This window comes from Xenopus tropicalis, chromosome 4, assembly GCF_000004195.4.
Source record: "Xenopus tropicalis strain Nigerian chromosome 4, UCB_Xtro_10.0, whole genome shotgun sequence".
Classification (NCBI taxonomy): domain Eukaryota; kingdom Metazoa; phylum Chordata; class Amphibia; order Anura; family Pipidae; genus Xenopus; species Xenopus tropicalis.
This window is the reverse complement of record NC_030680.2, coordinates 14,091,807-14,108,437: the sequence shown is the minus strand read 5'-3', so window position 1 is coordinate 14,108,437 and position 16,631 is coordinate 14,091,807. Positions and strand designations below refer to the sequence as shown.

Below are 16,631 nucleotides of genomic sequence, written 5' to 3'. Positions count from 1 at the left end.
CAGTGGGGGATAATAGCCTCTGGGAAGGGACTGGGGCTGTGGGATAGCAGGTATAGTAGGGAGAGATGGTGCCTATAGTAGCAGTGGGGGGATAATAGCCTCTGGGAAGGGACTGGGGCTGTGGGATAGCAGGTATAGTAGGGAGAGATGGTGCCTATAGTAGCAGTGGGGAGGATAATAGCCTCTGGGAAGGGACTGGGGCTGTGGGATAGCAGGTATAGTAGGGAGAGATGGTGCCTATAGTAGCAGTGGGGGGATAATAGCCTCTGGGAAGGGACTGGGGCTGTGGTATAGCAGGTATAGTAGGGAGAGATGGTGCCTATAGTAGCAGTGGGGGGATAATAGCCTCTGGGAAGGGACTGGGGCTGTGGGATAGCAGGTATAGTAGGGAGAGATGGTGCCTATAGTAGCAGTGGGGAGGATAATAGCCTCTGGGAAGGGACTGGGGCTGTGGGATAGCAGGTATAGTAGGGAGAGATGGTGCCTATAGTAGCAGTGGGGGGATAATAGCCTCTGGGAAGGGACTGGGGCTGTGGGATAGCAGGTATAGTAGGGAGAGATGGTGCCTATAGTAGCAGTGGGGGGATAATAGCCTCTGGGAAGGGACTGGGGCTGTGGGATAGCAGGTATAGTAGGGAGAGATGGTGCCTATAGTAGCAGTGGGGGGATAATAGCCTCTGGGAAGGGACTGGGGCTGTGGGATAGCAGGTATAGTAGGGAGAGATGGTGCCTATAGTAGCAGTGGGGGGATAATAGCCTCTGGGAAGGGACTGGGGCTGTGGGATAGCAGGTATAGTAGGGAGAGATGGTGCCTATAGTAGCAGTGGGGGGATAATAGCCTCTGGGAAGGGACTGGGGCTGTGGGATAGCAGGTATAGTAGGGAGAGATGGTGCCTATAGTAGCAGTGGGATAATAGCCTCTGGGAAGGGACTGTGGCTGTTGGATAGCAGGTATAGTAGGGAGAGATGGTGCCTATAGTAGCAGTGGGAATTAGTAGAAAGCAGATGCACAATCATAATTCAGTGTTTAAGAGATAAACTGGTGACTGTGTGACTGGCACAACCCTATAATGAATTGCTGATGTGAGAGATACAGGAACTCCTGGCTGCCAGTCACACACACAGGCTCTGCCAGCCCTTCAGGAAGAGGAAACTGAGCTTAGGGAGGGGCTTGCAATTGACGGAAACAGCTCCCCTGCACAATCCCCTGTGCAGCCCTTATAGCGGGGAAGGTTTGCTCTTTGCCCCCTGTCCCTTACTGACACCATGGGCAGGAAGGTGACTGTGGCCACCTGTGCATTAAACCAGTGGGCTCTGGATTTTGAAGGCAATTTAAATCGGATCTTGCGAAGTAAGTGCAACTCTGCCCGTAGGTCTCAGCTCCTGTCTGGCTGTGCAGGTGCTACTGCTATACTTCAAGAACTCCAAGCCCGTTAAGCGCTACTTGCGCTGAGCATTCTGGGCTTTGTAGTTTAGTAACATTTGCAAAGCCTTGCAAATTATTGTTACAGAAGCATGCGCATTGTGCTTACCATTCCTGCAGATTTCTGTAGGGCTCCAGTGTGATAACTGCTCAGAACTGCAGAATTTATTTATTACCACTAGGGGGTGCCATTGCTTCTGTACTATGTGTTTGTGCAGCGCTAACTAATGTATTACTTCAAATAAACACAGAAAATTCAGTTGGGAGGAGTAGACATGGGGTGTTGATGGAGCATTTCATTATTAGGACCCCATAGGCAATGTAATGTGGGAAAAAAATGGGGAAAATAATGGGGAAAATGAAGCCTCAGCTCCAGGTCCCATAATTAATACTATGCTCATTGGATGTGGGGGTCTATTATCAGGCACAGGGGGCATAGTACTGATCCAAACTGTAAATGGAGATGTATTATGCTTCCTTTGCTATCCTTTTGCCAAGGTATGGACAAGTAGCCATGAGGAATTCTTTGTTTTCTCAACTATCCCTGCAGTGCAGTCCTCAATCTCCCAGCGACAGGCAGCGATTGCAGGTCCGGATTTCCCTAATTGCGAAAAGAGTTTGTTTCCAGATTTAATTTGCTTTAAGATTAGCCGCTCTGCCTCTGATTGGCTATTGGAGCTTTCCAGGCCTAGAAATAGACCTTGCAACTCAACAATCGCTGCATCATAGCCCCGCCCCATGACATCAAAATTCTGCCCCCTGCCCGGGTAAGACAACTGGCAGAGTTGTCAACCCTACATTAAATTATTATGGGATTTGTACAACAACTGAGTAAAGTTTGGTTGAGCAGGTGAGGGGTTTACATCCCCTTTAAAATATGAAAATGTAGCCCCCATGTGGCAATGACTAGCAACTACACTTGCACTTCTGTACCACGCAGGGGGTATTTGGAACAGTAACATCAAAAAATGAAAGTGTTTTAAAGTAATTAAAATATAATGTGCTGTTGCTCTGAAAAAAACTGGTGTTTTTGCTACAGAAAAGCTACTATATAAATAAGCTGCTGTGTAGCCATGGGGGCAGCCATTCAAGCTGGAAAAAAGGAGAAAAGGCACAGGTTACGTAGCAGATAACTAGTAGATAAGTCCCATATAATGGGGGTTTATCTGTTATCTGCTAAGTAACCTGTGCCTTTTCTCCTTTTTTCCAGCTTGAATGGCTGCCCCCATGGCTACACAGCAGCTTACTTATATAAACTATAGTAGTCTTTCTGAGGCAAACACACCAGTTGTAGCAATGCAGGGCAACAGTACATTATATTGTCATTACTTTTATACACTTTCATTTTTTGGTGTTACTGTTCTTTTAAGTGGTTGCCTTTAGATCCATAGGCATGGTTGCCAGTCCCAGAATTGGCATAATTTTGTTTTATGTCGAGGTCTAGTTTACAGGTATTTATTGGAAACATATTTTATTTTTTAGGCATCAGTATCGCTAAGGAGAAAAAAGCCCGTTACAGACTCGGCCCAGAACTTGAAATCTGGTGAGAAACGCGTTTCAGAATTAGAATTTTCTTTTTAAGGTAAAGCCGGGCATACCCATGCAGATCTGCCTGGGCCAACCTTCAGATGACAATGCGGGTCTATGCAGTCCCAATAAACACACTGATCCATTCCCATTATATATTGGAAAGATATCTGGGCAGATTGTTACTTTTACAATGTTATAGAAGGTGCTATTGAATTGCTCTTCATTTTTCATAGTTATTCAATACTCTCCCTTCTTTTTGTTGCTTTTTTACAAAAAAAACTTCTACTCTACAAGGCTATGATTTAATTGTTATTGGTACTTTCTCTTCTTTCTATTCATAGATCTCCTAGTCATATTTCAGTCTCATTTATACCACTGCCTGGTTGCTAGGGTAAATTGGATCTTAGCAACCAGATAAATGCTGAAATGCCCAAACGTGAAGAAAATGAAGGCCATTTGCAGTTTTGCCTCAGAATATAACTGTTACATCATGCTAAAAATGAATTTAAGGGTTAACTACCCCTTGTATCAGGCGTATATCGGCCATAAAAGTTTATATAGTCCATTACTTACCTTGTTACACATAGGCCTGTTCTATGTCAGGACTGCTAGGAAGCTGTTAAACTTACATTCACGGTGACCCTGAGCCGTGAATATGACATTACCAATGGGATTTTTCTTGCCATTCAGTGGTTATGGCTGCTCCGATCACTTCTATGAGTCCGACACCATATTTCATTCATTCCAAGTTCTGGCCAAGCTGCTGGAATCTCCGGAAACAACGGATATTATCTGTGACGTGGGCATGTGAGTCTCTTTTTAATTTCTATTCCAAATGACCCAAATAGTCATATACAACATATATATATATATTTTCCAGGCAGCGAGAAAGAATTAGTTTATTTTGGTGCTTCCTAATATCTAGGTGTGTTTTGCTCCATTCATGATACATTCAATTAGAATGCTGGGTAAATGGGAGGAGCATGTCATGTAAGACTAGACAATGAGGAAAGAAATTTTTTTTTGCTATTTTATTAAATATGTCCCCTTTTTATTTGCAGGCCTGTGATGCACAAAAATGTCCGCTATAACTGTCGGGTAATATTCCTGAACAGGTAACTGGTCCCTAAAAAATATACTGCCTCTGCAAAGGGGGGAAATCCTTAGATCCAGTTACTGTTTATGGGGGTAAACCATAATGGGGGGTAATGTAAACCTAGTAACCCATAGCAACCAATCAGCAGCTAGCATTTACTGGTGAGCTGTACAAACATCTGTTGCTATGGGTTACTGACAGGCAAACTTTACACTTTTTATTACATTGCTAGTAGTACTCTGGGAGTTCAAATGTGCTCAGCTATGGCGCTGCGATTGTGACAACCATTTTGTGAAGCAGTTGGATTGCATCTCTGTATCGCTCTGGACTGGAAATCCTGCCACTACCCCCCATTTTGTGTCTAGGTATGGGAGGTTACCAACTAACAGGAAGTGACGGGGCCTGCACTTCCTGTGTGAGCAACAGGATTTCACAGCCATCATTGCCTTGCATTAAAATAGCCGTATTATTGCCCACCAAAATGTAGAGCTTAAAAAGTCCCATTTTGAAGATGCCAGGGGTGTGTGTGGAATATAGAGGGGGCCCAGCCAATGTACACATACAATGTATAGGCTCTGTTTTATAAACACCCCACATATTCTGATGGTAATGCCTTTCATGAACTGGGGAGCCAACTAGCTGCATTACTGTGCCTCGGCCATCTTTGTTAACACTTTTATTGTATTTGAAGGAAAATACTTCTTATACGGCCAAAAATGGTCATGGCCAATGAAGGGAACTACCGGGAACTGCGCTGGTTCACACCGTGGAGCAGAATACGGTAAACGAGATTGTTAATCGTTTCACATAATCCTACTGGGGCGGGGGGCTTTTCATTTGATTGCCAAGAAATTTGAGTGAATCGATAATATTACTGGCTCCATTTCCATTTGCCAATTTGTGGGCCATTGATGAGATGATAAAAAGGGCCTGATGAAGCCCAAGTCCATCAGATTTCCAATCCTTCCCAGTGGATATCTGGTCATTCCCCCCATTGCTCAGGCTATAGTTTTGGCCTAGGGTTGCCACCTCCTTACTGGCCCATGGTGCAGGAGTGGGACTTGGGCCGTGGCTGGTATGTTATCAGCTAGGCAACCCTATTTTGGCCCCTGTTTTTGTCTGATAATCTGCTGACTATGTCTTGAGTGGCTGGGTCCGTGGCTAATATTCAAAATGCCCGTGGTTTTTGCATTAGAAATCAGACCTATCAAATGCAATTAGAAGTCTTACTTTTATAACAATTCTTTTGTAAACTGAATGTCATTTTAATGTTTTTCCCTTAGAGAGGTGGAAGACTTTTTCCTGCCAAGAACAATTCAATGCATAACTGGCCAGGTAAGGAATTCCCTTACTTCAGTTTGGGTAGCTTGAATTTCTGCCCAGGGGTTCGACTTCCCACTTCACCAAATCATCCACCAGTCCCATCAGAGTACCTACTATTATGGTAATATTCTTGATTGTGATTGGCTACCATATTGGTTTTTATTATGATCCTTGCTATTATTTATGGTTTCATGTTTTGTGGGCTACAGGAATGCAATATTTTTGCCAAACTGTTCTCTCGGATTTTTTACCTGCTAAAAGCGATCAAGTTGGTACAGTGCAGTTGGTCGTGTGTAGAACAGTGGCCACAGCACACCCACACCTACAAGCTCCCATTAGGCCATGAGGAATTTTTCTTTGTTTCTAATCTATGATTCTTCTTGCCCCTAATTTAGATCACTGTACCGTTTGGTGATGCTGTTATAGCAACAAAGGACACATGCGTGGGCACTGAAATCTGTGAAGAATTGTGGGCACCTAATAGGTAGGTTCATTTGTAAGGAACTTATCTCACTAGGCTTCCTTAGTAAGGGATGCTGTATTGTGCCTGAATATAAATTTCTCTAAAGCCCTATGGCTTTCTGCTTCTCACAGCCCACACATCGACATGGGGCTGGACGGAGTGGAGATAATTACAAATGGCTCTGCCAGTCACCATGAACTGAGGAAAGCCTACTTAAGGGTAGATCTAATCAAGTCTACGACAGCAAAGGTAAGTGCCCTGTGCACCCTTCTGGTGATACTTTATGGAGGCAGAAAGGACTCCAACGAGGTCTCACCAAGGGTCTTATTTATTCACTTCTTTATATGGGGCCAATCCTGTACAGTATCTAACCTATTGGTCTGGGGGCACATAGATAGAAGGTATAGGGGCCATGCATGGCAGCTGTTTTATTTTGTCCCCCTCCCCAGCTTCACAAAATCATCCCCCAGTGGCTGCCCTCTTGCCCCAAACCAAATGCTTAAGGAAAGACAGCTAACCAGGCAGTCTGCATTGCATATTTCCCTAAAATCTGTTCATGTTTGTGTTATAGAATGGGGGAATTTATCTTCTTTCCAACATGAAAGGATGTGACAGCGACAGACTGTACTTCGATGGCTGTGCCATGGTGTCCCTCAATGGCGATATCGTGGCTCAGGGATCCCAGTTTTCACTTACTGATGTGGTAGGTTCAATAACTTAACTCTTTTTATACCATAACAAATGGATTCATGCCATTTTACAGGTGATTGAGTTCAGCGCTATACACATTTCTCGGCACAACAGGAACCTGTCAGCATCACTGACTAAATAGCTGTAGGCAACATCATATTACAGTAGGGACCGGCACTCCAACCAATGGCACTGGAGAACCAGATGTGTTATACTGGGAAGGGAGGGGTGCAGTCGTCCTATTGGCAGAAGTACCATTTCCATGTGTAATCCACAAGAATTGCACCACCCCCATCCCATTAATGGTGCCGCCATGTAATTATGCATGTAAATCAAGAGGTTCTTGTTAGCGGAGTTTGGGCAGGTAGCTTTTGGGGATCCCATCCTCATGGGAGTGCTTGGATACCCTGGAAAATATTTTATCGTGTGATTTACTTTAGGGATGGGCTCTTTGCTTTGTTCAAGTTGTTATTTCTGCAGGGTAAAATGAATCCCATATTTGTTTATTGTCCCTAAGGAAGTTCTAACGGCAACGCTGGATTTGGAAGACGTCCGGAGCTATAGGGCTCAGATTTCGTCTCGGTGCATTTCGGTAAGGGCCTTCAGAATATAGAGAAGCTGATCAGTTCTGGGCTGCTGTAGGTGCTTACTGGGCATGCTTAGTGCTGATCAGCAGAAATCAGAGCAGGGGCAGGGCAAACATGCCATAAGACCTGAGGGACCGCTCGGGAGGCATCTTCACTGTCAGACTCCATTACCAACCCATGTTTCATTGCGGCCCTGCTCAACTGTTCTCTGGACCCCACCATTGACTGGGATCTCTGTACCCATAAGGTAGAAAAAGGGGGGGTGTAAATATCCATTTTGTCTGTGGTATTTTTGTATTGCTTCTAATGTCTTTCCACCTCCATGGTGCTGGCAATCCTTTGGGCTCACAAACACAATGTACCTGCCCCATTTCCGCAAATAAAATGACCCACTGTAGCTTATTAAGTGATATATTGATTGGCAAGCTGTGTAGTAGAGCAGACACCAATAAAGCCGTTGCTTCTTGAGCAACTAGGAACCCTCCCAGGTGCTTCCATGTCCACGTGGCTCACCCCATCCCATGCCCAAATGGCAACGCCACACAGAGATATTCCCAGTGTATTACCACCCAGCCCCCCCAAACTAATTCATAATTAATAAGCCATTTTCAAAAGGCTTGGAATTGCCCCTGCATTGAACAGAATGCTGGTTAATTCTTTATTTTAGGCAAGCCGAGTGAGACCGTTCCACAGGGTGCACGTGGATTTCTCCCTGTCATCATTTGATGATTTAGACTTGCCCACCAATGACCTAATTCAATGGAAATACCACACCCCAGAGGAGGAAATAAGGTATTTAGATTCTTATATTGGAATCTTCTCCTAATTAAACCTCTGTATGAATGAGGGAAGGGGTATAACCCATATGTAATAAAAGACACTAAGTTTGCCCAGTAGCGGTAACCCATAGCAACCAATAAGATGTTTGCTTTTAAATAGGTGACCAGGAAATGCTACCTGCTGATTGGTTGCGGTGGGTTACTGCTCCTGGGCAAACCTAGTGCTTTTTATTATATAACCCCAATAGAATCTGAGGATAGAGCTTATATTATATATTTAGGGCCACAGTAATGTCAATCCCAGTGTCTCACTTACAAGAGTCATGCCTTATGCTTAGTTGCATTAATATCTAATATTGCTTATTTTAGCCTAGGTCCAGCATGCTGGCTTTGGGACTATTTACGACGCAGCAAGCAGGTAAGATGAAACTAGTTTCCTATAGACACCAGAGGGCCACCCCCCCCCTAAAGCTATTGCCCTCAGCTCAGGCTCTTGAGTGTCTATATAGAATTAAGGCCATGCAAGTAAGTTATTACCCCACTCACTTTGGTGCCAAGTTACCCAACTATGTATCTGTTTTTCAGTCTGGATTTCTCCTTCCCCTCAGCGGTGGGGTTGATAGTTCAGCAGTGGCATGTATTGTGTATTCCATGTGTACCCTGGTGTGTGAGGCAGTGGCCACAGGCAGTAAGTATTTCTGTATAGCCATGCCTATGTCCTTGTGTTTGTGTAGGAATTAGCACTTTCTTAGCAGCACTATGGCATATGTCTCTTTCTTATCAATAACTTAATTTACAATTGTAGATGGTGACGTCTTGACAGAAGTTCAGGGCATAGTTCAGGATGACACTTACCTGCCCACAAGCCCCCAGGACTTGTGCAAACGTATATTAACCACTTGCTACATGGCCAGTGAGAATTCCTCCCAAGACACACACGACAGAGCCAAGCATCTGGCAGAACAAATAGGCAGGTACATGGCAGCTAAGGGTCAGCATTGGGGGTCCCCAAATACCCAAGCAGCCAGTTAACTGCAACCATTTTCCCTTTTTTTATATTTAGCTATCATTTGACACCTAAAATAGATGGGGCAGTGAAAGCGATCATGAACATATTTCAGGTGGTGACTGGAAAAGTTCCAAAGTTCCGTGCCCATGGAGGAAGCGGAAGAGAGAATTTAGCACTACAGAATGTGCAGGTATGGGTGCAAGATAGTGCCACAGCTGCTACTTAGTATTGAGTCTGCTTAAGGGGCAGGTAGATTTTAAAAATAGCCCTGTACTGATCCAGTTTCCCTCTCTTGCAGGCTCGGATCCGCATGGTAATTGCCTACTTGTTTGCACAGCTAAGCCTCTGGGCTCGGGGCTTGGAAGGTGGGCTGCTGGTGCTTGGATCTGCCAATGTGGATGAAAGGTTTTTGGACTATGGGTTCTTTTTAACGCAGTTTTAGGTTCTGTTATCTAAGTTATTTATCTTGCACAGATATAGTATAGATTAGCAGAATAGGCGCAAACTCTACACTGCTACACTAAACACCAGAAAATACCCCACCAAATACAGTACTGAAAATTGCCTCTGCTAAAACACACATAGGGACGATCAGTAAATGATCAGCATTGCCTATTTTAGTAGCTGTGACAAGTAGCTGCTACTAGTAGCTCTGTGTGTCTTCACCCTTAGGTTGGGCAGGATTTGCCTTTACCAGATCAGCAGTATGACGAATGCCTATTCATCTTGCTGCAGAATATTGGCAACTAAGCTGATGGAAAGTATCAGTATGGCATCTGTTGTGGCACATTTAGTGAGCATTTTTTTTCTCTTTCCAAGTCTCCGTGGCTATCTGACCAAGTATGACTGCTCCAGTGCCGACCTCAATCCGATTGGTGGAATCAGTAAGACTGACCTGAGAGGTTTCATCCAGTATTCTATCGACAGATTCCAGCTACATGCTCTGAAAGGGTAAGTTGTGCATTTTGCTGACTTTTCTATTTTCTTATTCTATTATTGAAGGAGAACGAAACCCTTGTTAAAACCCTCACCCCCTCCAGAACCCCCCTTCTCAAACTACACCTTGGAACACCCCAATGTTGCCCCATTTGCTATGCCTGGTTATAAAGAGAAAAGCAGCACAGTTGGGTTGGAGGGTGCCATCATGTGATGCATGATACCCTCTTCTCCATGACACGCAGAGTTGAAGTTGACTTAGAGCTGGCGCAAGATGGCAGAGAGGGACATCAAGCAGCACAAGCCTGTACCCACTACCCTCACTGAGCTACTCTGTCTGTTATAACCAGCTGCAGCAGTATTCAGGTTCCCCAGTAGTGCAGGTCAGAAGGGGTAGGAGTCCACTGGAGGCAGCCTAGGGTTGTAACAAGGGTTTAGTTCTCCTTTAGGATTTTAAAGGGAAAAAACTTAGTAGACTTAGGGATAGATTTACTAAACTATTCTCAAAGTATTCAAGGGTTGTAGGTATATTTTGTTTGCTGAAACCACTAATTAAAACCACCAAAGTCATGTGGCCCATATCTCCAAAACTACAAGCTAGGATCTGACTTGGAAAAGGAGATTATTTAATCAATACTTTTATTTGCAGAATAATGTCCGCTCCCCCTACGGCAGAACTGGAGCCCCTCACTGATGGAAAAGTGTCTCAGACCGACGAGGTAAACACTGAGAATCCTGTAATGCATTGCTCCATGTGCGTCTCTGTACAAATGAATGTATGAGATGAGTCTTGTGTAGAGGAGGGTCTGATATGGTGTGGTTGGCTTAATCATGAGCTCATTGGCTGTGCACTACAGCCAAAAGGCCAATCACTCTTCTGTTTGTGTGTATATATATATATATATATATATATATATAATATTATTTAATACCAGACACATGAGACTTAACTGCTTATTGGTTGCTATGGTTTACTGCAGCGTTTTTCAACCGCTGTGCCGCGAGATGTTGCCTGGTGTGCCGTAGGCAGGGCCGCAATTGTTACTTTAATAAAATCCGGGCCCTGTCATTGGTTGCGCCCCGTGTGTACGGGTGACGTCAGTACGCACGGGGCGCAACGTTATAAAAGGGCCTGTGTGCGGTCGCGTGTAGGCAGAAGTGCAGAGGTGGCGCGCGTGAGGGGAAGATGCTGCTGAAGCCGCCGAAGAGCAGAAGTAAAATGCTGATGGGCACCAATGTATTAGGGGGGGCCACGGGGCACACTGACTTATGGGGGCACTGCTGCTGGGCACCAATGTACTAGGGGGGCTGGCTCTTGGCACCAATGTACTGGGGGGCACTGCTGCTGGGCACCAATGTACTAGGGGGGCACTGCTCTTGGCACCAATGTACTAGGGGGGCACTGCTGCTGGGCACCAATGTACTAGGGGGGCACTGCTCTTGGCACCAGTGTACTAGGGGGGCACTGCTGCTGGGCACCAGTGTATTAGGGGGGCACTGCTCTTGGCACCAATGTACTAGGGGGGCACTGCTGCTGGGCACCAATGTACTAGGGGGGCACTGCTCTTGGCACCAATGTACTAGGGGGGCACTGCTGCTGGGCACCAATGTACTAGGGGGGCACTGCTGCTGGGCACCAGTGTACTAGGGGGGCACTGCTGCTGGGCACAGAGTTAAATTTTTTAACATTTTCTAATGGTGGTGTGCCTCGTGATTTTTTTCATGAAACAAGTGTGCCTTTGCCCAAAAAAGGTTGAAAAACACTGGTTTACTGGACCGTGTTATAAGCATTTTGCTTGCAGATCCTTTTGCTGTGTGGGTTTGGTATTTGGCTGCTGGCAGCTCTTCCAAGCTGCAACAAGTGATAAAAGAATACATTTGACAGGCTTTGAAATTCTTAAAATTTTATTGGTCCTCTACCTGCGAAACCAGTAAAAGTACCCCAGAAAAAATATTTGGAATGTGTTTTTTTGAATTTATGAATACACCATACAAACGACAATGCAGTCTGAGAGATATGGGTCTATTTTGAATCTCAGTCTGGACTTGCCAGTGCCGCTTTAGAGTAATCCTAGATATCTGACATAGAGCAACTGATTAATAGCGCCTCAATATTACCGCCTTCAGGATGACATGGGAATGACTTATGCCGAGCTCTCTGTTTATGGGAAACTGAGGAAAGTTCTGAAAGCCGGACCCTACAGCATGTTCTGCAAACTGCTGCTTATGTGGAAAAACATATGCACCCCAAAACAGGTAACTAATTGATGCTTTATCTATAATTAGCATGACGGCATCCCTTTAAGGAATTCAATGTTAGATGCAGAGAGTGGGTACGATTAAAAGCCCGATCTTGCTCTCGGGTAAAATATTTCCACTTCCTTCTTAAAGGTGGCAGACAAAGTCAAGCATTTCTTCAGGACGTATTCTATCAATAGGCACAAAATGACCACCCTCACTCCCGCTTACCACGCCGAGAGCTATAGCCCAGATGATAACCGATTTGATTTGCGGCCCTTTCTGTACAACACGGCTTGGAACTGGCAGTTTCGTTGCATTGATAATGAGGTAAGTGGTGTATGTACCCTACCCACTGGGGGTACATTTAAAACACACACATATACTGTATATAACTACCATGGATACCCCCCCAGAGGGGCCTGCCAGGCAACTTGTATCACTGTGGACAGAATACTTTGAAGCCCACTGGACTTGCGGCAGAGGTAGGGCCCTATTCAGCCCCTTTCCTATTCATATACCAGTTTCTCATTTAAACCACTGCCTGTTGTTAGGGTGAAATGGACCCCAGCAACCACATAGCTGCTGAAATTCCAAACTGGAGAGCTGCTGAACAAAAAGCTAAAAACTTCAAAAACCACAGAAATAGAAAGTGAGGACTTAATGTTAATTGAGTCAGGCTGATTTTAAAGGTAGCAGTTATTTGAATAAGAACACAGTGCTCCTTTAAAATACATGCCGTCACCTGACTATCTGGGCTTTAATTCCCATTGTGACCCAGAGTCAAATGGAAGCCAGTCCTGTGACCTTAAAAGACAAAGCAAGTTGTTTTTTTTTTTAGCTTTTCTTTAAAGGCAAAGCCCATTGCTATCTTAGCTGTTATCCAGAATGCTCATGACCTGAGGTGTTCTGGATAAGGGATCTTTCAGTCATTTGGATCTTCACACATTTGGGGCACTAAAATAATAATTTAAGCATTAAATAAACCCAATAGGATAGTTTTGCCCCAATAAGGATTTAGTTGGGATCAAGTACAGGTACTGTTTTATTATTACAGAGAAAAGGGAATCATTTAACCATTAAATAAACCCAATAGGGCTGTTCTGCCCCCAATAAGGGGTAATTATATCTTAGTTGGGATCAAGTACAGGTACTGTTTTATTATTACAGAGAAAAGGGAATCATTTAACCATTAAATAAACCCAATAGGGCTGTTCTGCCCCCAATAAGGGGTAATTATATCTTAGTTGGGATCAAGTACAGGTACTGTTTTATTATTACAGAGAAAAGGGAATCATTTAACCATTAAATAAACCCAATAGGGCTGTTCTGCCCCAATAAGGGGTAATTATATCTTAGTTGGGATCAAGTACAGGTACTGTTTTATTATTACAGAGAAAAGGGAATCATTTAACCATGAAATAAACCCAATAGGGCTGTTCTGCCCCAATAAGGGGTAATTATATGTTAGTTGGGATCAAGTACAGGTACTGTCTTATTATTACAGAGAAAAAGGACATCAGTTTAAAACATGTGGGAGATGGCTGTCACATAATACAGAGCTTTGTAGATAAAGGGTTCCGGATAATGGATCCCAGACCCTGTACATGTATTTGCTTCTCACTCTCTGGCATTCTCTTGGGTTGCAGGTGTCCCATTTGGAAAGGAACAGAGACGCTAATATATCTGAAGAGATCGACTGAGTTCAGATCCGCAGTGGAATTTGCATTTTCTGCAGAAATCACTACATCTAAATATACCATTAATAGAAGCAATTGTATGAAATGACAATAAAATTATCTTTCTTATTTACGAGCTGCTAAATTAAAAAAAAAAAAAACCTCATTACAAAAAGCAATCTTATTGTAAAGACAAAAGAAAAACCTTTACACCTTCATATTCCCCCCCCCCCCATAGTCTCTCATTCAAATCACTGCGTGGTTGCTAGGGTCATTTGGACCCCAGCAACCAGGTAGCTGTTGAAATTCCAAACTGGAGAGCTGCTGAACAAAAAGCTAAATAATTTAAAAACCACAAATAATAAAAAATGAAGACCAATTGCAAATTATCTCAGAATAGCACTTTGACATCATTTTAAAAACGTTTCAAAGGCGAACAACTCCTTTAAGGATGATGTGCATCTAAAATCTGTACATTGTCATACCCCGCCTGTATAACTTGCCACCATCAGAAATCTTGGAGCCCCATACCAGTTAGCAAGGCTGCCCTATGAGTGGGCCAGTTGGCCATGACAACTCACGGATATACGTAACATGCCTGCACAGTCTGCCCACAGTTTTGTCTGTCCCGGTCTCTCTCAGGGAGGATTCCCAATTGTATCCCCTCTACAGCACCACTAACCAAGAAGGCTACCCAGGGGCAAAGAGACTCTGTCACATGACTATGTATTATATGCTTTATAATAGCTTGCTAGCGGTCTGTTTTAGAATGGTGCCTATCACAGGGGAATGCATGTTCTAGACAAAGGGTTATATTCTAACTCTGCACGGGCTATTAACAGACTTTAGAGTCTTCTGTGCCCTTCATGTGTAGTTGCTCTTCTTCATAAAGCCTTGCAGCACTGGGGTCCTGGGTTTGTATGGTCTCCCTGTGCTGGCATGTGTTTTATCTGGGTACCCTGGGTTTTTCTCCAAACACATACAGGCTATTACTTGGCCTTAGGCTGCATGACTAATAGGGGCCTTAGATTGTAAGCTCCACTGGGACAGGCTGATGAGAATGTGATAGGGACATTAGATTGTAAGCTCCACTGGGGCAGGGACTGATGGGAATGTGATATGGACCTTAGATTGTAAGCTCCACTGGGGCAGGGACTGATGGGAATGTGATATGGACCTTAGATTGTAAGCTCCACTGGGGCAGGGACTGATGGGAATGTGATATGGACCTTAGATTGTAAGCTCCACTGGGGCAGGGGCTGATGGGAATGTGATAGGGACCTTAGATTGTAAGCTCCACTGGGGCAGGGGCTGATGGGAATGTGATAGGGACCTTAGATTGTAAGCTCACTGGGGCAGGGACTGATGGGAATGTGATATGGACCTTAGATTGTAAGCTCCACTGGGGCAGGGACTGATGGGAATGTGATATGGACCTTAGATTGTAAGCTCACTGGGGCAGGGACTGATGGGAATGTGATAGGGACCTTAGATTGTAAGCTCCACTGGGGCAGGGGCTGATGGGAATGGGATAGGGGCCTTAGATTGTAAGCTCACTGGGGCAGGGGCTGATGGGAATGTGATAGGGACCTTAGATTGTAAGCTCACTGGGGCAGGGACTGATGGGAATGGGATAGGGACCTTAGATTGTAAGCTCACTGGGGCAGGGACTGATGGGAATGGGATAGGGACCTTTGATTGTAAGCTTAACTAGGGCAGAGACTGATGGGAATGGGATAGGGTCCTTCGATTGTAAGCTCATTGGGGCAGGGACTGATGGGACTAAACAATACTGTAAATCAATGCATAACGAATAATAACACTGCACTCTACCTGTTATCATTCCAAGGTTCTGCCCAAGTTCTGGATAGCAGACCTCATTCTTAACTGCTAGTCCACATGCCAAGCAATTGCAGTAGCCAGGATTCTTTTCCATGGCAGCCAGTAAGGCTCTGGGAAGAAAAACAAATTTGGAGAGCTAAACATAATGGATTTTACTGGCTAAACTAAATCTGGAAGTTGCCCCCATTAACATTGTGTTCCCTATATTAAACCTGGCACATCATTGTTATATTGGAGGAGGCAACAATGAGGAGGAGGATGATAATAGAAAGACAGAGAAGGAAAGGGTGAAACTGGAAGGAGGAGGAAGCAAAGGAGAGAAGTAAAAAGTTGTGGGGAAAGGACAAGAGGAGAAACATTGTGAAAGGAAAAAGGGAAATCAGAGGAAATGGAAAGTAGAAGGGAAGGCAGAGGAGAAAGCAGGCAAGGGGGGAGGGAGTATAAGGGAAAAAGATAAAATGATGAGTTAAAGGGGAAGGGAGTGGAAAATATAGATGATAAAGAAGCGTAGAGTGGCATACTCTAATGCAACTGTTTTTATTTTTATCATATTTTGTGTTATGTGTCTATTATTGTAATGACCTCATTTGTTGTATTAATGTATTGTTGTGCTGTATAGTGCTGCGTACATAAGTAGCGCTATATAAATAAAAATATACATAAATACATAGATCTTAAATATATCAGTGTAGCTGAAAGAGTTGCCCTTGCTATGGAGAGACCTGTGCTGCTCCGCTAGGTCAAGTCTCTTTTATGTGAGGGGATTATAAAATTTTAGATCTATGGGAGGTCCCATTTCTTTCTGTTAAATAAGGGTTCCAAAGTGAATAAAATATAACTAATATCTGTGGTGGAGATGTGCAGGTTTACCCTCAGTTCAGGTGGGTTAGGGTTGAAATTGGGGTGACCATTGCAGGTTTGGTTTGGGTGCAGGTCAGACTGGGGAAGTACACGCTTGTTCCTGATCTACTGAATGGAAGTGTGTTGGGGGTATCCTTAATGGAGAAGGATCTGGGGGTTTTTGTAGAAAGGCGCT

The 16,631-nt window shown here is 44.2% G+C and overlaps 1 protein-coding gene across 1 annotated transcript; it reads left to right on the top strand.

Moving 5' to 3' along the window:
* Positions 1–1,182: 1,182 nt before the first annotated feature.
* On the top strand, positions 1,183–13,914 carry nadsyn1 (NAD synthetase 1). The gene is made up of 21 exons (NM_001126934.1): positions 1,183–1,351; positions 2,906–2,966; positions 3,644–3,760; positions 4,015–4,068; positions 4,741–4,830; positions 5,333–5,384; positions 5,768–5,856; positions 5,967–6,084; positions 6,407–6,538; positions 7,043–7,117; positions 7,780–7,904; positions 8,261–8,309; positions 8,477–8,579; positions 8,697–8,865; positions 8,955–9,090; positions 9,199–9,305; positions 9,720–9,851; positions 10,486–10,555; positions 11,964–12,092; positions 12,228–12,404; positions 13,724–13,914. The coding sequence occupies exons 1-21, from the start codon at positions 1,267–1,269 to the stop codon at positions 13,775–13,777; spliced, it is 2,124 nt and encodes a 707-aa protein (NP_001120406.1). The 5' UTR covers positions 1,183–1,266; the 3' UTR covers positions 13,778–13,914.
* Positions 13,915–16,631: the final 2,717 nt, after the last annotated feature.